The following is a 16,518-nucleotide window of genomic DNA, read 5'->3' on the forward strand; positions in this document are numbered from 1 at the left end:
TCGTGTGCGGTCTGAGTTTCTAACATTATATATATACTAGCATATGAGCACACACAAAATGTGTGAGAAAAATTTTTATTTTTGTTTTTGAAATAGAAGAAGAGAGGAAGAGAGTAAAAGAGAATGTGGGAGTGGGATGTTTTTGTTTTTATTTTTTTATTTTTTTATTAAAGATATATTATGATTACATGTATGTGAGGTTTTGAAAAAAAACAGCAAAATTAGTTGTGTGAAATTACATTTCTACCCCATATTTCTTATTCATATTCTGTTTTAATTAGAGGGTTAAACGGGTAATTTCATAAGATTTTGGTTGACAATGAGTGTTTTATTAATTAGTAGAGATATACCAGCCTTAGCCTCTACCTCCATCACTAAACACAACAAACATTTCGTAAAATAATTAAGAGGATGGTAGGTTGAAGTTAAAATGGAAATTGAGTTCTCTCCGGATCTTAGTATTCAGAGCTGAAGGACTAAAAAATCTGAGTCCGTGGTTTGTGTGAAAGAGAGATCAGAGCCCTTGATTCCCCAGTCGAAGCCGAGGCAATAGCTCAGTCATCCTCCGGGAATTGTAGTTCCAACTTGCAGCATTCAACAAACCACTGTCCAAGGCTCTAAGCAAATAAGCTCGAAATTTATAATAATAATTAGGGTCTAAAACTGCCGATTTGGATGACATGGTTCAGCTTGCTACCGGTACAAGCAGCTTGCTACACGGGTACAACATCGTTCGATTAACAACAGAGACAGCTCCTCCTTGGTCTAACAAAGAAAACATACTCACTTCAGATAGTCCGACAAGGCCCATACGGGGCCGATAACTCATACAACGAACACAGGGGGAGTACGTACGACTACGAATCACTAGGCGACTCAGACCTTCCTCTTCAAATCCTCGTTCTCCTTGTTTAGGAGATCAATTCGGGCTTGAAGAATGTTGATCATGGCTTGGGCACTCATCATTTCAAACTTCAATGTCTCCCTCTCGATTGAGATTTTGTGGATCTCAGTTTGCAAAGTCTCTATGTATTTCAAGCAGCTGGTAGGCACAGATGATTCCATCAATGCAGCATTAAGTTCAGGAGGAGGTGCTGGGGTGGTATCTTTGGGTTCAAGGGATTCCAACAGCTGATACTCCACCAGTGCAGACAGAAAATTTCTGGTGGTCGTTGTCATCGATGCCTCAGTTGACGCTGTTGTTGTTGTAGACGAGCAAGGGTCATGTGTCATCCCACTTGAAATCTCAGAAGCATTTGAATGGTTAGAATTTGACTCATTATGCCGCCTTCTTTTATACTGCCGTAGTTGCCCAGGTTGTCGATTAAACAAAGTTAGCAGGGGTTGTGCATCATCTGGACCTGGTGACGGATAGTCATCCAATCTCTCTTCTCTATTAACCACACATGTCATAGGATAATCATCCGTTCTCTCTGTCTTGCACGGTGGTAAGACAGTTTGATTCTCTGCTGGAAGTTCAGGAACAACAACAATAGCCTTGCTGATTGCCTGAGTATCCTGAAATGAGCAACCAAGAAAGGGAAGCAAATATTGGATGTAAGGAAAATTGAAAATACAAAGAAAAATGCAAGGAGCTATGACAGGCAATCTTAAGTATCGAATATCATGAACAAAGAACAATACTAATGGGAATGTCACTAACAGGTCAGGTTGGTTGTACACCATATCATGATATCAACTTTGGTTGTTTATGGTAGCATGTCACTGTCTACTTCTTTTAGTGTATAATAAACATAGCAACAGTGATAATAGACATGTGGTTGATATTATGCATTCAAAACGTTGCAAATAATAACCTGCAAATCAAAAAGTAAATTTCACAACCATGGATAGTTTCAGCCTATGTTTAGAATTAAAACCTAGAGTACGAAAATAAGAAATTGAGATATTTATAATGATTCATGTGTCAAGAAATACAGTTACAATCCCCAACATAAGACGATTCTGCAGCCTACTCTAATAAGAGAACAACTGTTTTAGCAATTATATGGTCAGATAGTTTGGTTCTATGAAAGGCGTATGCGTCTTTCATTTCAGTTTTCTTTTTAATCCATGGTTTTAGTATACAGCAAGGTCAAAAAGAAGGTGTCGGTGCCAGAAAGAAGCACTACGAACAAGTAGCTGTTTTAATTTTCAAATTTATGTATCTTGGTTTCATTTTAGCTAGAGTTTAAAGAGTGACTGGATTATTCCAAGGATGGGATTTCTATGTATGGCAGATTACAAATATGTGGCAGGCCAACAGACTATGCAATAAAACAAAACTCAAAGCACATTTAACCATCATGTGGTAAAGTCTACCTTTTAATAATTTACTTTCATTTGAAGCAGTTCTATCTATTATTTTTATCTAACAACATAACTCTTGTATGTAACAACTATCAATTAATACCAGCAAAACAGCCATACTAATTCCCAAATATAAATTGTTTGTGGGGGATAATGGCGAAACTTTCATTAAAAGACTGAGAACCATGTCACTCGTTCAAATTGCTATCTGGATTCTGGAGTTTAATGAAATCCTGATGTTCCTACTCATTACAAGGGGCTAATACCGACCATTACAATCTGCTTTTAAACTCCAGAAGGATCTATAAATTAACCTGAACAAACCCTATAGCTCTGCAAATCTCCGTAATAAAAAGAAAAGGAGAGCACAAGGAATGGAAACACTGAAACTTTAGTCATGACTTGCCTACTTCAGTTACATAACTTTTCTATAGGGTTTTGGTATTATCCAGATTCCAGGTTTTATTCAGGTCTTGTTCACCCCTAGTTTAACCATTTTTCTTATACAAAACACAACCTTTTTTTCTTGAGGAAAGCAGAAAAACATAGACCGGCAAGTCGCAAATATATATAAAGAGGGTGACGGGGAGAGTGAGCCAGTTGAACTAGTATAACAGTGACCTAAATAATCATCTGGTTAAGTTCCTTCCTGTACTATTCATAAGTTGACTTTGGTATTAACTAGAATAATTCTGCAAAAGCCTCATAATCCCCCACTTTTGCTAAAAGGTCATTAACAAACATATCATGACAACCAACAAAATCCACTTTAGTCACACTTGAACCTAAATCATCCTTCACATTTGGATGCTTCAAGACTTCTCCTTCTCCACCTGGTCTTTCAAACAATTCCAACATACTACAGTCTATGTCACTATAATCGTTCCTTATCACCTTAAGCAAGAAATGTTGTCAACTTTCTTCTAAAACCTCATCTCAAACTTAAACAATTGAACCTTCCAATTGTGCAGATGCTCCTCTACAGACCAAGCAACATCATTCCTCTGTACCCCTAACTCTCATAAAATCCAACAAAATAAACAGGTACTTAGCTTCTTTCTCAAGGTACTTTATCATGGCTTATCAAAACCTTTGAGAAAAAAGGTACTTTATGTGGGGCCTTATCAAAGCCACTGATCTACGACAAAACCTTGATAACGGAAAAAGGTTCTTTATCACATAAGCCATTGATATCGACTATTCCACCGTCTCCTATCTTTTTTCTCGAGGTAATTTATGCATATATCATCCTATGTAACCTCAAGGGGCGCCACCACATTTTCTATGTATCCCAAGAGACACCAATTTTATGCCACAGGTTCATAGAACAGAATGATTCTCCGAGTCACATCATCTCTGAAGCACAACCCATTTATAGACTAAAGGAAAAATGTCAAGGTCAAACAGAAGACACGTCATCCTTCCAAAAGTATCTTGTCAGAATAATTATAATCTCAACCAGCAGTCAATGCAGGCCTCCTTCTACGTAGGGAAGCCTCCTTATATTGTCTTTTAAACATTGATTTCAACAATTATGTAATACTATTAGTTTATAAGCATAGGATGATGACACTTATAATATGATAATGCACAGATGATAGAGATACAGAGGGCCATTATCCAAAATATATGAGTCACCATTTTGTGCAGACCTCTTCAAAGAACGAAAGATTGAAAACAAAAAATGGTTTGAGTTAGAAAATTCCAACCCACTAGAAGATTGAAAAGTTATGTTGGTGATCAGTGAATTTAGCCCACAAAATAAAAAAACAACGCAAACTCACATGTCCAAGAATACAGTATACATGCTTGCCATTGGTACATATTTGATATTGGATATTATGCAAGGAAACAAATCCTTACTTTATTATTTCTCGCAATTCATCAAATTTTTGCTAATACCTACTACCTAGAGATGATGAATTACCCCAAGTGCCTGAATAATGGACCTTCAATCAAAACCAAGGTGCATGGTTCAGTAGTTTGCTTTAATGCTTTGATTAGGTTGTTCTAATAAATGTTGTTTGTCTTATTATGGGACACAGTCATCGCGATGTTAACTAATAACATAGTGGGGAAAATCATTATTTGCATTATGGTGAGCAAATTCAGCCTATACAATAATACGGAACAAAATTTTACGTGAATAGACTTAAGAATAAAGAGAAATAAACTGAAAGCACAAACCTGCACAATATTATTTTCTGCAGTGGGCGCACTGTGACCATTTCCTGCAGTACCAGTTTCATGACAGTTACCTTCATTAGTAGTTCCATTGTCGTCTACTACAATTATAGTGCCATGACCAATTCCTTCAACAACATTTCCTTCAACAGAAATGCCATGACCATTTCCTTTGACAGAAGTGCCCTGACCATTTCCTTCGACAGAAGTGATGTGACCACTTCCTTCGACAGAAGTAACGTGACCGTATCTTTTGACAGATGTGCTGTGACCATTTCCTTCGGTGCCGTGACCAGTTCCTTTGACAGAAGTTCCATGACCAACGGAAGTTCCATGGTCAATTCCTTCCATGGAAATTCCACGACCATTTCGTTCAATGGAAGTTCCATGACCATTTTCTCCATTATATGCAGCTTGGCCTTTGCCTCCAATATATGCAGCATGCCCGTTTCCTCGGATGTATCCAGCATGCCCATTTCCTCCGATGTATCCAGCATGCCCATTTCCTCCGATGTATGCAGCATGTCCGTTTCCTTTAATGTATGCAGCATGTCCATTTTGTTCACTACGAGCAGCATGTACCTTTTGCTCACTACTAGCAGCATGTACCTTTTGCTCACTACTAGCAGCATAATCATTTTGTTCACTACGAGCAGCATGTACCTTTTGCTCACTACGAGCAGCATAATCATTTTGTTCAGTACATGCAGCATGATCATTTCCCACCACAAATGCATCACGACTAACTACAGCTACACTCCGGGTCTCTTGTCCAGGAACCAAAGTTAACTTGTCATCATCATCCCACTCCTCCTCAACAAAAGGCGCATACCGATGCCCGTTTGGTGGTCCTATATTGCTTTTGTGAAACACTCGACATAGCACAAATGCATCCTCCAGCCCACAAAGCAAAAGGGAAACAAAAAAAACTACTAAATCAGTCTCCAGATGATTGCAAAACCCAATGCTAAAAAAAATTACTAGTTCGATGCTTTAGTAAAATGTAGATAAGGATCTCAGTGTTTCACATTATCGTAACACAATAAACCAAGTCAAGCAGTTCACTAAAAGCAACTAATCAGCTCAAATGCGAAAACTTTCCACAATCATCGAACCAAAATATAGCACAAGTGCAAAACCAGCATTCTCTCATTTCCTAGCGATTCAGCTCATTAAACCAACAAATTCTTATAGCACATAAAATCATTAACGAAAAACAGGCCAAAACCTCACCTGAATGGCACCGAGCCCAGCCTTCTCAAAAACTTCATCAACAAGTCTGTACTCATGCATAACCCAATTGGTCCTCTTCCCATCTGGAGCTCGGCCGCTATGGAACACCAAGGTTTTCTTCATCCCCACGACGAAATCGTTGTGCTTGACGGCCCGGTCATTTCCGGTGGCCTTCCAGTACCCTTGGTTGGTAGCCCTATTCATCCTTGCCCCATTTCCATACTTCCTATCCAACGCACTGAAAAAATAGTATTCCTGGTCTCTGCTCTTCAAGCTCGACTTGTCTAAAAAAACCCCATTTAAAATTAGACAAAATTACAACCCCTAATCTAAAAAAAGCCCAAAAGTTCACAAAATCATCCAGCGTTATCTCAGCCGAAAAATCAGGCACAAAAATAATACGGCAATTTACCTTATAAAACACGAACATTAAGAAATAAAAGAACAATAAAATTACAAAATTTTCACAAAAATTAAGAAACCCAGCCACAAAAAATGAAGAAAAATCAAGAAAATCAGAGATGTGGGTATTTACCAGCGAGGTCCCAGGGCTCGCTCTTGTAGATGTCGACCTCGGAGATCGCGTTAAACTTGAAGGGTTTGCGACAGACCTTGCGCTTGAGGTAGTAAATGACGAGTTCTTCGTCTGTTGGGTGGAACCTGAAGCCGGGAGCGAGGGCTGTCGGCGCAGGTGGCGGCGTCGGCGGGTCTATGGGGGCGGCTACGGCGATGGTGGCGGCGGCGGCTGATGGTATTATCTGAAGGTCAGCTTCGCGACCCATGAGTCCGAGAAGCTGAGATTGGAGAGGTTGGGGGTTTTGATAGGGAGGCGTCTTCTGGTGATTTGGTGGAGGGAAAAGCAAGCGATAGGGGTTTGATTGGTGGTGAAGAAATTATGGGAATGCCTTAGTTTACAAGAAACTGTTTTGTTTTTGGATTTATTTTTTATTGTGATCTGCTGTTGTTGGTGTTGGAGTTGTTCCTTTTATTTGTGTCATGGCTTTTTCGGCTTTGGGTGGAGTGAGAAAATGGGGGAGAGAAAAATGAAGCCTACTTATTCCACAAGTACCGTAGGTTGGAAATATCAAGTAAAATTAAATTTTTTTTTAACAAACGATATTATCTACATATCGTAGTAATAATATGATTCATAATCGTTTTTTATGCTAATTGAATATAAAAATTTTCACTTACAAGTGAAGAGGAATATCATTGAACTGTAGTACTAAGTGGTAAGAGTGAGGATAAGGGTAATGAATTACAGTTAGAATACGTTTGGATTCAATTTTCTCAAGAGTATAATGAATCAATGATAACAAACAAATTCATATGAGTAGGAGGCTAGTGAGATTTGAAAGAAAAAGAAAGATATTATCATGTGAGATAGTAGTTATAGCTAGTTTTCGCGCATTCCTTGAATCATACTTAAAAGAGATAGTTTTCATTTATGTGTTACTTATGGCTACCGATCATATAAAAATTAATCACATTCTATGCGCCAAATTATGTAGCACTCTATGTCCTGATCTTGAATTAAAAAATATACATTATTAGGCCATATTCTCAAGTCTCCGACACACTTAAGAATCTCTCTGTAAATTCAGAGTTGCACCAAATTTAGCGATAATTCATTTTCATATCTATATGGATGCTAAATAAATATATATCTATATATGAAACTTATATGGATGCTAAATAAATGTTTATCTATATTTTTTTTGTCAAACGATAGATTTTATTGATTAGATGTTAGAATTAGCCATCGACGAAGTTCGAACCCATGTCGTCTTGCAAGAACTCAACATATTTCCACCATTATGATAACATGCCACTTGCATCTATATATGAAATTTGAATAATATAATTGATTTAAAATTTTAATAGTAAAAGATTTTTAAAAAAAAAATTGTTGTATTTTAAATTTACAATTTCTATGAGAGAGGATCCTCTCCAAGGAGGTGGAATATCTACCCTCCCATTTCCATACTCTTCCAATCATCTCCTGTTTGTGTGGTCACGGTTAAGTCACGTCAACATTTTATATTTCTATTATTTTTTGTTTTATTATTTCTAAAAAAAAAATCAATATAAACTGTTGACGTGGCTTAACCGTGACCACACAAACATGAGGGGATGAGAAGAGTATGGAAATGGGAGGGCAAACAATCCACCTCCCCTCTCTAGATCCTCTTTGTGAGGATTCTGAGGATCCTCCAACCATATATGTTCATCGTAGTTAGTGCGACCAGTTTTATTCGAATATTATTTATATTCAATTTTAAATAAAAAACTTTACAATAATTTTAACCCTACAATGTACAATAAATTAATATAATTTGAGAATTTTTGGAATCCTGACAAAAGAATCTGGTGAGCATCCTCGCTCAATTTCTACATTCACATTTTCCTATTTTTTTTTTTTTAAAGAAAGAACCCTGTTTTCCTTCGCATGTAATTGGGGTCAAAAAGGAAACTAGTAATCTGTGTTAGTTGCATAAAACCTTGTGCACATTTTCAAAATTAAAAAACCATTTTTAAATTTTCAAACAATTAGTTCCTAACCATCCATGTAAAATAATTATTTTCCTTACACGAAATAATTCTTACCCAAATTAGGGTAAGGAATAACACTTTAATCCTTATACGGAAATTAATCCAAACTTAGAAAAGAAGAAAATGCTCTGTGTGTTCTATTCATCTCTCAATTAGGGGTTTATAAGATGTTACAATCCTATCAATAAGGAAAGAAATAATTTACATAAAAAACATATTAAACTAAGAATCCCAAGATTACAAGATTATACACAAAAAGTCAACACTCCCCCTCAAGTTGGTGCATATATATCACACATGCCCAACTTGTGTAGGAAACTTGAAAACTTATGACTTAAAACAACATTTGTGAAGATGTCAACTGATCTTCCGTTCTTATTGTTGGTACCTCAATTATCTTCCCTTCCAATTTTTCTTTGATGAAGAACTGGTCAACTTCAACATGCTTTGTTCTATCGTGTTGTACTGGATTATGTGCAATGTCACGAACAACTTTATTATCACAAAACAATTTCATAGGTTGATCATGTTTTATACTCAAATCCCCTAGTAAAAGCTTAAACCATAAAATTTCACAAATCCCTAAGGTCATACCTCTGTATTCAACTTCTGCACTAGACCGGGTAACCACATTTTGTTTCTTACTCCTCCATGTAACCAAGTTACCCCCAACGAATGTAAAGTAACCTGATGTTGAGCGTCTATTATCCACTGATCCTGCCTAATCTACATCAGTATAACCTTCAACTCTAAGATGATTATTCTTTTTAAACAAAATTCCTTTGCCTGGGCTTCCCTTCAAATATCTCAAAATCCGCATCATTGCATTCATATGGTGTTCTCCAGGATTATGCATGTATTGACTCACTACACTCAAGGCATATGCAAGGTCTGGTCTTGTGTGTGCCAAGTACATTAAACGGCCTACTAACCTTTGGTATCTCCCTTTGTCAACTCGTACTTGATTAGGATCAACACTAAACTTCAATCTTTCCTCTAATGGTGTAGCTACTGGCTGACAAGCGGACATGTCGGTTTCGTGTAGCAAATCAATAATATACTTACTCTGAGATAAGTAAATTCCATAATTGTTTCTCGACACCTCAATCCCTAGAAAATATTTTAGGGATCCAAGATCTTTCATCTCAAATTCTGTAGACAAGTATCCTTGCAAGGCTGCACGTTCTTCTGGATCATTCCCTGTTACAACCATATCATCTACATACACAATGAGTGTAGTAAGCTTCCTATTTCGTCTTTTCAAAAACAGAGTATGATTGGAATTACTTTGTGTGTAACCAAATGCTCTCATAGATTTTGTGAATCTTCCAAACCATGTTCGAGGGAACTGCTTCAAACCATATAAGGATTTCTTCAACCTGCATACCTTTCTTTTGTATTTATCCAGAGCACCACATTCTGGTGGAAGATCCATATAAATTTGTTTTATCAAATCTCCATGCAAGAAGGCATTCTTCACATCAAACTGCTGTAAGGGCCAATTAAGATTCACAACCAAGGACAACAAAACACGAACTGTGTTGATCTTGGCCACATGGGCAAATGTATCTGTATAATCGATTCCATATTTTTTAGTGTACCATTTTGCTACCAGTTTTGCCTTGAAATGATCCACTGTCCCATCAACTTTGTACTTGACTAGTTTAGACCCATTTGCATCCCACAGGTTTCTTGCCAGCTGGCAAGTTCGTGATCTCCTAGGTAGCATTCTTCTTCAACGACTTCAATTCTTCATTCATTGTTGCTTGCCAACGTGGATCAGCTAAAGCCTCATGCACACTGTTAGGAATAGATACAGTAGATAATTGAAACACAAATGACTTATTTGATTCTGATAGGTGGCTAGTAGACACATAATTACCTAATGAGTAAAACACATTAGATTCTTGGTTGGGTCTATTCACCAGGTACCTAGTTTTACATTTAGGGCAGCTTCGTAAGTAAGTTTAAGAATACATCGGTTGACATAGTTAGGGAGATGATGTGGTGGTGGTGCATCCAGGATCGAAGACGATTGCTTATGGTTATTGGGGCTCAAGGGTGATGGATCGACTGTGAGGTAGTTGGCGACAATGAGATGTCCAATGGTGAGGAGGTTGGCAAATAGTTGTCCAACGGTGAGGAAGGCAATGAATATTTCGGCGGTGTCGGTTCATCAACATTGTTTTCATGTGAATAATCACCACTTAACTCCAAGGCATTACCACTTAATTCTAAGTCATTCACATCATTATTTTCTTGTGAATTATCACCACTTGTTTCCAATACATCACCACTTAAGTCCAAATGATTCACATCATTATGTTTTTGTGAATCATCACTACTTGTTTCAAATACATCACCACTTAAACCTAAATGATTCACATCAGGAATAGTATAATCAAAAGCTTAAACTTCTGTCTGATTCTCCCCCTGAAGTGCAAACTTAGAATGGGCAAAGTACATATCGTTTTCATGGAATGCAACATCCACAGTGACAAACAACTTTTGTGTAGGAGGATGATAGCAGCGATATCCTTTTTATTAGAGGCATACCCCACAAACACTCACCGTAAGGCTCGAGATTCAAGCTTACTCATATGCTGTTTATGGAGATGAATGAAAGCCACACAGCTAAACACGTGAAGTGGAAGATTTGGAACTGCAGAAGCATCAAAATGTGAAGAAATGGCCTGAAGAGGTGTCTAAAAATCAATTGATTGGGATGGAACACGATTAATGAGATACGCAGCCAAGGTGAGAGCTTATCCCTAATAGGATAACGGGAGACGCCCATCGAGTAAGGAAACACGGACAACCTACAGAAGATGACAGTTCTTGCGCTCTACAACCCCATTTTGTTATGGAGTGTATGGACATGTAGTTTGATGAACAATACCATGATGATCTAGAAAGGCACGAAGTTCAGAGTTCACATATTCCCCACCATTATCACTCATGAGAACCTGTATTTATGACTTATACTATACTTGCACCATTTTGTGGAATTGCCAAAACAAGGAAGTAACTTCACTTTTTGACTTCATCAAACAAACCCAAGTCATACGTGTGCAATCATCAACAAAAGTAACGAACCAATAAGCACCAATTTTAGATGGTCCCCAAACATCATAATGGATTATCATAAATGGAACATAACTTTTTGTCAAACTGGACAGAAGCCAAGTATGATGACTTTTAGCTAGTTCACAAACACCACATTTAAAGCTAGAAACGTCATTCTTAACAAATAGGCTAGGAAACAACCTCTGTAAATAACCGAAAGAAGCATGTCCAAGTCGACGATGCCACAACCAAACCTTCGAAGATTTATTCTGCTCCCCCTGAGATCTTTTGACAGTAAGAGCTTGAGTCAACATCTAGGTACTGTTCGATGTCATCTCCAAGTAGTAAAGCCTCCCTTTTCTGATACCATAACCAATCGTCTTGCAAGTCCAAATATCCTTAAAAACACAAAAAGAAGGCCAAAAAATAACAAGACAATGTAGGGCGACGGTTATTTGAGTAATAGATAATAAATTATAATCAAGATAATGAACAACAAGCATAGTATCAAGATTAAGGGTATCTGAAAGGGAGACAGTGCATTCCCCAATAATGGGGGTAAGATTACCATTGGCAGCACTTACAACAGTTTTGATGGATGGTTTTAGGGTTGGTACCTGTCTAGAATCACAAGTTATATGTTTAGTAGTACCAGAATCAATTATCCATGTATTATTCGTAACAGATGCATAAGCCTTTAAAGCTTTACCATCGTTGTTTGTATGTTCATAAGCTACCTTAGCTTTGGGAATCAATGCACACGACTCATTATAGCGGGGATGACGAGTCCAGAGTGTCATTGCTCTGCGTGAGTTAAGTGCAACGTCTGAGGTGATTGATAGGGCCAAGATTCCAAACCAACTAGGTTAACAATGTGAGACCCCTGGAAAACAAACAGTAGCCCAAAAAAAGACAATCTATTTTTTTTCCCCTTTTTTTTCTTTGTTCCTTTTTTTTCTTTTTTTCTTTTTTTCTTTTTTCCTTTTTTATTTCTCCTTTTTTCTTTATTTATTTTATTTTTTTTTCCTTTTTCCTTATGCCTGGTTCTTCATTTTCCTTTCCTTACTCATGTGGACTTCCTTCGAAGCAGACTTCCTTCGAAACACGATAAAGAAAATTGCAGATCACAAAAAACATAGTTTTGCAGAACACGGGTTGGGCTGTAGATTGGTAAGATGGTTAGCAGCCATTTCGCAAGTCTCGTCTCCGGTGCAGATAGAATTGCAGACACAGGTGGTGGTTCTCAATCGGGATTTGCAGCGGTAATTTCTGGGTTTTGAACCTCGGTTTGTGGCCACGTGATGCAACAATGGGTAGTGGTGGGTGGCTGCAACGATATGCTCGGTGAACTCGGGTTAGCAACGACGGCGTCGCTCGCTGGTCTGACGATGTGCTGGTGGTTCTCAGTTCTGCGCACAGTGCGCAACTTCTATTTTTTTTTAACCTAGGCTCTAGTGCCAAGAAGAAAATGCTCTTTTGGAATAATTGTGTGTTCTATTCATCTCTCAAGGAGGGGTTTATAAGATCTTACAATCATATCAATAAGGAAAGAAATAATTTACATAAAAAACATATTAAACTAAGAATCCCAAGATTACAGGAATATACACAAAAAATCAACAAGGGTCAAAAGTTGCTGGATATGCTCTCAAAGATGCATGTATGCTATTTATTGTCCAATTAATTTACCTATTTCACCAAAAATAAAATTAATATACATATCCTTTTTTCATATAAATAGCAGAATCCAAACCACCATGGGGTGACCCAGTGGTTGGAGAAGAATTCCAGGCACGTATTCACACGGCACATCCTGGATTCGATTCCTGGTGTCGGTGAATCGCATGATGGTGGTCAAGGCAGACTAAAATGTATTTGTGAGTCTTTCCAAACCCCAAAAAGTGGACTGCATTTTAAATTAAAAAAAAACAAAAACAGCTAGAAGGAACACCTTCCAATTTTGTCATAGTAAACATAAAAATGTATTTATAATTTTAACGTCACGTATCGTGTAAGAAAAATTTATAGTTTTTTTTTAACGTGAAAAAGAAAGAAGAAAATTAGTTTTAGTAATTTAATTTATAGAAAAAGATAGAGTGAAGCTTACGTTTGTTATGATTTAATTCACCCACAAGGCAAGTGAAGGCTTCACCTACTTTAGTCAATGCAGCTGCACATTAATAGCAACCCTAATTGAGTTTTGGAATTTCCATGTTTTCAACTACAAATTTAAGCAATCAGATTTTTATTTTTATTTTTTATTTTTATAAAAACACTTTCTTTTTCTTTCTTTGAATTTTTTTGTTTTTATTTTAGACTTATTTGGGCCATGAGCCTAATTGGGCCTTGGCCTTGCGAAACCACTATGATGTTTTTTATTTTATTTTTAACAAACGATATTATCCGCACTAAAAGAAATAGAGGGGGTTTCGTTTCACAATGAGTTAGCAATAATGTGGTTCAAATTCGCCTTTGACAAGAATCGAATCTAAAACTTCTTGTTTACAAGTAAATAAAGATATTATTAGATCGTAGTACTAAGTGTCTATTTTGTTATTATTTATCAAAAAACAATTTCCTTTATGAAAAAGTATCTTAGATTCTCGCTATACCCTTATGAAAAGAATATGTTTAGGAGATGACAACTATACTAATTTTGAGCTTTTAAGTAGGTTATGGACAAGCGCTTAGGCCATCTTCAACTGACCAAAGGGCTATAGGGCTCAAAATAGCTCAGAATGACACGAAAACTATCTCTAACTGAGGGATAGGGCAATGTGCTTGTGGGCTCCACCGGGCCAAAACACCCAAATCAAGCTAGGGGGTTGGCCATTTCCAACCCACCCTCTAGCCCAGCCCTCAAGTGTCTGAATGTCAAGCTTGACTTTGTGGTAGGTGCAACAATATCACGCTTTCTTCATTATTGTGGCAAGTGGCAGTCAGAATATGTCCAAAAACCTTATTTTAATATGGTAGTTTAATTTAATTAACCATATTAATTTAATTAAAATAATAAATTATTGAAGGGGTTATGTTTGGCCTATGACTCTTTGACCCCCTTGGTTGGATATAGGTTTTTTTTTGTCAAAGGGCTATGTTTAGCCTATGTCCCTTTGGCCCCCTCGGTTGGAGATGATATAAAATATAGTATGACACTGTTCATTAAAATATAATTTCTTGAAGGGCTATAAGGCTAAACATGGCCCTTTGGCCCTCCTTCAGTTGGAGATGGCCTTAGCTTCTTGTCTTTATGATCAAGATCTTCGTAATGTTGATTGGTCTCTCACAAACTCACAATGAAAATGGTGGATTGTTCTAATATTTAGGGCCTTGAGGGATCAAAAGCTCAAGAAGTCCAATATCCTTGCCGGATAAGACTAGAGGTGGCAAATTAATTTATTGGGTTTTTAATAGGTACCCATTAAGGGGTATTTAGTTTGATTTCACCTTAAACCATCATCACCACTACTAACCTCACATACACATTGTGGTACTATCAAATTAAACGGATCTTAACGGGGATCCATTAACAACTTAATGGGTTGATTTGCCACCTCTACATAAGACCATGCTTTGGTTGATAGGCTACTACTGCTTTGTCAAAGAGGTTTCTAAATTTGGAGGTGGAGGGAGATTAGAAGATCTTTCTTAATGATGTTAACATTGCTATTTACAATCCTTAGCATTGTCACACTTTGGTGGACAATATTCAAGAGCTTGCTTGCATATTTAGAATATTTTTTTTGTCATATATATCGGGAAGCCAACTTTGTAGAGAATGAGTTGGCAGGTGTGAGAGTGAGACACTCTTCTTTTCACAAGCTTATTTGAATGCATACCCTTTCTAATGAGGTTGGCTACCAAAGAGGATTCTCTTTGTAATTTATGTTTTTCTTAAAAAAAAAAAAAAACTACAAAATAAAAATTGACAATTTTCCATAAATGATAAATTCACAAATTTCAATTATTGAACTGATCAAAATTTAAAGTTAATGAAAAATCGATCATATATGGATGACATATCGACCAAATAATGAAACTTGACCATTTCAGTAGTTGTGATGGTATGCATTTTTCTTTGTGCTTGTAATTTCGTTTTTCACATAAAAAGATTTTTTTTTTTTTTAACAAACGATATTATCTGGGTGGGCTTAGCTTCATAATAGACTAGCAATAATGCGATTCAAATTCATCTACATAAAAAGATTATAAATACATCATTTGGTGCTAATTTTTTTTAAACTTTTTTGTTCTTTGTTTTTGGGTATAAACTGAGGGGGTTTGGATTTGTCAATGTGTGCATTGTGTAGGGTTTGCCCCATACGCAAGTCATCCGTCACCATAATTGAAGGAATTAATATTGACTTTATCTCTGCTTTTGTTTCGCTGCTTGCAGCTGTGTGTCTTCGGGGCGCTTATTGTTTTACTATTTCCGCTACCAGAGCCCTAATCTTTGGAAAAGTTTACGAGGATCATTTTCTTGAGAATCCTAAAGATCCCGTGATCATGACAGTTTATCATATGTATACGATCAGTTTTCATTAGGTATTATTTAGATTTAATTTTAAATTTTAAAATAATTTCTAACCGCAATATGAACCGCACGATCACGAAATCTCTAGGATCCCTAAGAAAAGAATCTGGCGAGGATCATTTTCCCTAATCTTTTTGTCTTTAAAATTTTTAATTTTTTTAAGAAAAACTAATAAAAATGGATTGAAATTTTTAAGTTTTAACGATAAGAACAAAATAAAGGGTAAATAAATAGTACCATGATTGATTTTTTAGTGTAAAAATGTAGTTTTTCGTTAAAGTAAACAGTACTAAGAGTTTTTGGTTAAATTTTTATTTATTTATTTTATTGAAAAGTAATCTTTGTCAGTGAGTCAGTCAACGTTTTGACATGTCGAAATAAAAGGTCATTGTCTTTTTTAATTTTTTTTCGATAAAAGCTCATTGTCTTTGGACTTTGTTAAAACACAACTTCGCGGGCCCCACCCTCAACCTCATCTGGTCCACATGCTGGCAAGCGTTGGCAGACGTGGACTAAAATCCCACACGCCTTCCGTTTTAGGAAAGGGATGCTTTGTGGATCCCTTCCACCAAGCATCTTGCACTCCAAACATATAAAAATATAACAGAAAATATAGTTGAAATGAGCACGCAATAACA

At 36.8% G+C, this 16,518-nt stretch overlaps 1 protein-coding gene across 3 annotated transcripts; it reads right to left on the minus strand.

Annotated features, from left to right (window-relative positions):
- Positions 1-618: 618 nt before the first annotated feature.
- On the minus strand, positions 619-6,757 carry LOC126600209 (NAC domain containing protein 50-like). 3 transcript variants are annotated; one of them, XM_050266789.1, is made up of 5 exons: positions 6,263-6,757; positions 5,728-6,011; positions 5,158-5,388; positions 4,498-5,076; positions 619-1,518 (listed from the first exon to the last, which is right to left on the minus strand). In XM_050266789.1, exons 1-5 carry the CDS (start codon positions 6,507-6,509, stop codon positions 877-879), a joined length of 1,983 nt encoding a protein of 660 aa, XP_050122746.1. In that variant the 5' UTR covers positions 6,510-6,757; the 3' UTR covers positions 619-876. The 3 variants fall into 3 exon arrangements, with proteins under 3 accessions (XP_050122746.1, XP_050122741.1, XP_050122733.1); XM_050266784.1 differs by having other exon boundaries at positions 4,498-5,103; XM_050266776.1 differs by having other exon boundaries at positions 4,498-5,388; positions 6,263-6,756.
- Positions 6,758-16,518: the final 9,761 nt, after the last annotated feature.

Source organism: Malus sylvestris, chromosome 2 (assembly GCF_916048215.2).
Source record: "Malus sylvestris chromosome 2, drMalSylv7.2, whole genome shotgun sequence".
NCBI classification, from domain to species: domain Eukaryota; kingdom Viridiplantae; phylum Streptophyta; class Magnoliopsida; order Rosales; family Rosaceae; genus Malus; species Malus sylvestris.

What these genes read in the sequence shown, in the direction of transcription:
- LOC126600209 (XM_050266776.1), bottom strand. Translation starts at nt 6,509, where the DNA reads ATGGGTCGCGAAGCTGACCTTCAGATAATACCATCAGCCGCCGCCGCC. An exon ending in CGAGCCCTGGGACCTCGCTG is followed by an intron (nt 6,012 to 6,262) that starts GTAAATACCCAC and finishes GGGTTTTTTTAG; the next exon opens with ACAAGTCGAGCTTGAAGAGC. An exon ending in CAGAAAATAATATTGTGCAG is followed by an intron (nt 1,519 to 4,497) that starts GTTTGTGCTTTC and finishes TGCTCATTTCAG; the next exon opens with GATACTCAGGCAATCAGCAA.